Below are 5,185 nucleotides of genomic sequence, written 5' to 3' on the forward strand. Positions count from 1 at the left end.
GCTTATGTGAGGGCTGGAAAAGGGAAAAAGGAAAAGAGAGAGAGCGTGGGAGAGTATATAAATTAAAAAGATGGTCCATTTTATTTTAAAATTATCCATTTAGTTGCTAATTTAACCAATTTGAGTTAGGTATAATCAATTAGAGTCAATTAATTAAATCAGACAAAATTAAAACAAGATGAATAATTATCGATTAATTATTTGAGCTTCTTAATTTAAACAAGACAAAATGATTATCAAAACTTATTTATTGCTTTAAATTATAGAACAAATTATACAAAATTATAAAATTCACTAATTCAAAGAATTAAATGCGTAATTATCTTAAACATTATTTTAGGCTATTTATTAAATATTTATATAAAAGATGAAAATTATATAAACCAACATGTAAAATTATATAATTATTTCTGAAAAATACTAACCAAAACTAATTAGAAAGAGAATTTAAAAAATATATATTTTTAGGATTTTTCAAAGAAGATTATTTCAAATTGTTTGAAATTAAAGAAGCTCGATATTTATTTCGAATTGCTTAGGGTCAAAATTGGGTGTCAACAACTGCCCCCTTCATTGGGTAGGGTCGATGAAAGAGAACCTGGGCAAAGAAGATTGATGAATCCAATTTTGACCGAACTCATTTCATCTCTTTGAGAAGAAGGCTCGATACGGATGTTTGAGGAATTATGGTTGGACCCTAGCATTGGGTTTCCTACGTATCTCAAGTTACACGAGAATTCAAGTCATTTAGTTCAAAATAACACTTGATTTGGCAGATGATTTTTTTTCCTGATAAAATTCAAAAAGCTATCACGGTATCAAATTATGAAGAGACCGAAATGCTCAGAAATAAGATTTAAGAGAGATTGTTTGAATACAGCCGAGTCTTCAACATGGGCCCTTCACACATAATTAAAAACTTACATGAACATAATTTCCAAAGCTATTGGTGTATTGTCACTCAGATTGGAAAGTTACCTCCGGTGAGAATGAAAAGTTTTCCGGATGCGAAATTGAAATCGATAAACCCAAAGAAAACCCACATGCCTTCTGATAGGGTGTAGTTTGATTGTGGTGGAAGTCGCTCCTGAGCTCGCGTCCTAAGAGTTTGATACTCCTCTTCGGACTATGTCCCAGTTCGCTGCTAAGAAAAAGTTCCACGTTGTGCTGTATCCTTTTTTATATCATCCGCATATGTGGTTTGATTGGAGAATTCATCCTCTTGGATGCTCTCGACAAAGAGTGAAATAAACTTGTTACTAGAAACTGTAATTTATATAGAGAAGTGGCATGTTTTACCAAATTTATCACTTTTTTTTGCAAATATTATGACGTCAGCCTCTATTTATTTTGACGCAATAGATAATGAATTGATGTGATGCTACAATGATGATGACTTTCTCGATAATGCAGTATTGTTGATGACGATGCTTCATTGATAGGATGATGATGATGATCCCTCGATAGAATGATGTTGATCCATTGGTAGGGCAATGGTGTTTCATTGGTAGGATGATGATGCTAATCCTTTCAGCAATTATATTATCACCTTTGATAATATAATATAGATGGTCCTCTTGGTGGTTTGAACATGTAATGGCCCTCTTGGAATTGGAAAATGCAGTGTCCCTCTTAGTATTTTGATTATGTAATGGCCCTCTTGGTATTTTGATTATGTAATGGCCCTCTTGGCAGTTGAAGATGCGATGTCCCTTTTGGCATTTGCATATATGATGGCTCTCTCGGCAGTTTGAGAATGCAATGACCTTTTTGGCATTTGCATATATGATGGCCCTCTTAACAGTTTGAAGATGCAATGTCCTTTTTGGCATTTACATATATGATGGCCCTCTCAGCGGTTTGAAAATACAATGGCCATCTCGACATTGGATGATGTGATGTCCCTCTCGGTGGTTTGAATGTGTAATCACCCTCTTGGCAATGACACCACCACCTCTGATGATATGATATGAAATAGCCTTTTGGCAATGATATTACCACCTTTGGTAATATGATATGAAATGGCCTTTCGGCAATGCACATCACCGTGTCTGGTATGGATGTGACTTACAAATATCCTTCAACGTTAGGCTTCTTCGATTTAACGTGATAATGAATATTTTTTGGCATGTTGCACTTCAAATTCTCTCTGATATTTGATGTGTCTTACTTGTTCCCTTTAGACATCTTTGACGCTGGAAAAGGCAATATGACGTTATTATAGTCATTTGTAAATCTTAAAGTGCCATCCTCTCGATGCTTTCACCTACTTTTCTTTGACCACTTGTATCTTCGTTGTGGCTACTATTTTTGTTGAGACATATGAACAAGAAATTTTTATTCAAAATACCAAGTTAACTACTTCTTATCGTAGGAATATCAATGCCTTTCCTGAATAAAGAAAATGTCAGTCTTGGGCGGTTTTGCTCTTCTGACTTTCCCATATTTGTTGAACATGATGATCTCTTAGTTGACTTCTTTGATTGCTTGCTCTTCCTCTTGCTATCTTTGATTGATTACTTCTAGCTTCCCACTTCTTGGTAGACATAAGATATATCTATATTTTATACAAAATATTTTAAGAAAAAATAGATTTTTGAAAAGTAATTTGATGAGGGTCACCGCCAAGTGTCATGTCACATTAAAGCTTAAGTGAACACTTCATCTCAAGCTTCGATATATCCAATCTAAACGTCCTTTTAAGCTAGGAAAATCAGAAGATAAATGAAGTTTAACTTTGAATTTCTGATATATTGGGGTTCATGAGCTTCTGATCACGTTGGAGATTACTTGTCATTAACTTTGAACTTCTGATAGTACTTGATAGAATTTTTGAGATCTTCTCAAAAATTCTGCCCCAGTGAAATGTTTTGGCATTTCTCAAATCTTTGGTAGGAAGACTTGCGGAATTTTTGAGATCTTCTCAAAAATTCCTCCCCAGTTGCCTTTTCCTAATGCATGCTCAATCTTGTCTTGCTAGTGAAGGATCTTTAGAATTTTTTGAGCTCCTCCCAAAAATTATGTCCAGTTTCCATTATAAAGGGAAACGGAAATTTTATGGGGTGTATGACCGAGCCGTTGTGGCGCCTACGTATCCCGTTGAAGCATGAATTAGGTCAAACGTAGTTCCTCTTTTGGGAATAAAATAAAGAGGAAATTTTAATTAAGAAATGACTGAGGCCGACATAGGCCGCCTACGTATCTCATTTTTGAGAATTCAGATCAGATGTAGTTCAATACAAAGATATAAAAACTTGGCATAAGCAATTACAAGCAAATGATACGATTACAAAGAAAGTGATGAGAGAAAAACTAATCTTCAGACGTAGTATCTCTTGACAGCATCTGAGTGGATTGGTTTTGGCCACTCCTGGCCATCCATCTCTGACATGATCAAGGCACCTCCAGATAACACTTTACGAACCATGTATGGTCCTTGCCAATTTGGTGCAAATTTCCCCTTATACTCATCTTGATGGGGAAGGATGCGTTTGAGGACCAATTGTCCTTCTTCAAATGTTCAAGATCTCACATTTTTATTGAAAGCACGAATCATTCTCTGTTGATATAATTGGCCATGACAAACAGTGGTCATCCTCTTTTCATCAATTAAGGCTAAGTATTCAATTTGATTACGAACCCAATCAGAATTGCTCAGTTTGGCTTCTTGAATGATCCTTAATGAAGGTATTTCAACTTCAGCAGGTATCACTGCTTCTGTTCCATATACTAACAAGTATGGGGTTGCTCCGATTGATGTTCTAACAGTTGTTGGATATCCCAACAAAGCATATGGTAACATTTCATGCCAACCTTTGTGATTATCAATAATCTTTCTCAAAATCTTTTTGATGTTCTTATTGGCAGCTTCTACGACTCCATTCATTTGAGGACGATAAGCAGTCGAATTTCGGTGAGTAATCTTGAATTGCTCATATATCTCCTTCATCAAATGACTGTTGAGGTTTGCACCATTGTCTGTAATAATGGAATCAGGTAGTCCAAATCGACATGTCAAATTGTTACGAAGAAAATCAACCACTACCTTCTTCGTCATAGATTTATAAGAATTTGCTTCCACCTACTTGGTGAAGTAATCAATGGCAACCAAAATAAATTTATGTCCATTAGAGGTGGCTGGCTCAATTGGGCCAATGACATCCATGCCCTAGTCCACGAATGGCCAAGGCGATACCATAACATTAAGTTCGTGAGGGGGTACTCAGATCAAATCACCATGTACTTGACATTTATGATACTTTTTGAAATGACCCAAAAAGTTCTCAAAAATGTGCTTCGGAAGTTACCGGAAACTTGTTTAGCTATGTAAAAAAAAATCCGTTTCGTTCTTCAAAAATCCGACTTCATATTCTTGTTTAGGGGGTCAAATTGAGTGGGAAATGGGTCTAACCCAAATTTTAGAGCAACCGTATCAAAATCCGAAATTTCCAAGTGAAGCCTTTTTCGAGGGTCTACTTTGGAGGGTCATATCTCCTAGCACACAAATAATTGGGTGGCCCATAACATATCCATGGAAAGCCCTTTGAGTTAGCTACCTAACGCACTTCGTTTCACCTCATTCGGAGTTCGGACGAAGAAGTTATGCCCATTTTCGTAAAATCTGTCCGGCAGGAAATGCAATTTCCAGTGAGCGTTTTTACTGTTCACCCGCCTCATTTTTTTTTCTAAGTGTTGGACCATTTTTCCAAAGGGCATATGTTATTTCCTATATACCATTAGTTCAATTCCCATCTCTAAAACATTTCCCAAAACACCTCTCCCATACTTAGACACATTTTCTCTCAAGTTCTCTCAAGAACCCTAATCCAAAACCTTCCTCAAGATTGAAGAGACTCTTGCTCCAAGTTCCAAGCTTCCATTGAAGACACTCTCAAGACCTTCATAAGAACTCAAGGTATGTGGTGTTGAACTCATGGGTCCTTCCACCCATAGTGCCTAGACTCTATTCTACTCACTAATTCATGGTTTAAGTTAAGATTCATAAATTAGTCTTGTTCTTTGTAATAATTTCCTGCACATTGAATTTTAAACATGAAAAGTGATTGTTTTGAGCATGTTGTGACTCTAGAACTTGAATCTAAATTTGGAATGGATGTGGAGATTTTCATGTGGTATTGTGGGTGTTAAAAGGTGTTGTTGTAGGTTGTTCACTGGTTTGGCTGCA

The 5,185-nt window shown here is 36.1% G+C and overlaps 1 protein-coding gene across 1 annotated transcript; it reads right to left on the bottom strand.

The window, feature by feature from the left end:
• Positions 1-3,319: 3,319 nt before the first annotated feature.
• Positions 3,320-4,057, bottom strand: LOC125842831 (uncharacterized). Its single transcript, XM_049522130.1, has 2 exons — positions 3,637-4,057; positions 3,320-3,510 (listed from the first exon to the last, which is right to left on the bottom strand). The coding sequence occupies exons 1-2, from the start codon at positions 4,055-4,057 to the stop codon at positions 3,320-3,322; spliced, it is 612 nt and encodes a 203-aa protein (XP_049378087.1).
• Between the last annotated feature and the right edge of the window lie 1,128 nt (positions 4,058-5,185).

This window comes from Solanum stenotomum, chromosome 10, assembly GCF_019186545.1.
Source record: "Solanum stenotomum isolate F172 chromosome 10, ASM1918654v1, whole genome shotgun sequence".
Classification (NCBI taxonomy): domain Eukaryota; kingdom Viridiplantae; phylum Streptophyta; class Magnoliopsida; order Solanales; family Solanaceae; genus Solanum; species Solanum stenotomum.

What these genes read in the sequence shown, in the direction of transcription:
- LOC125842831 (XM_049522130.1), bottom strand. Translation starts at nt 4,057, where the DNA reads ATGACGAAGAAGGTAGTGGTTGATTTTCTTCGTAACAATTTGACATGT. An exon ending in GAGCAATTCTGATTGGGTTC is followed by an intron (nt 3,511 to 3,636) that starts GTAATCAAATTG and finishes GAACATTTGAAG; the next exon opens with AAGGACAATTGGTCCTCAAA.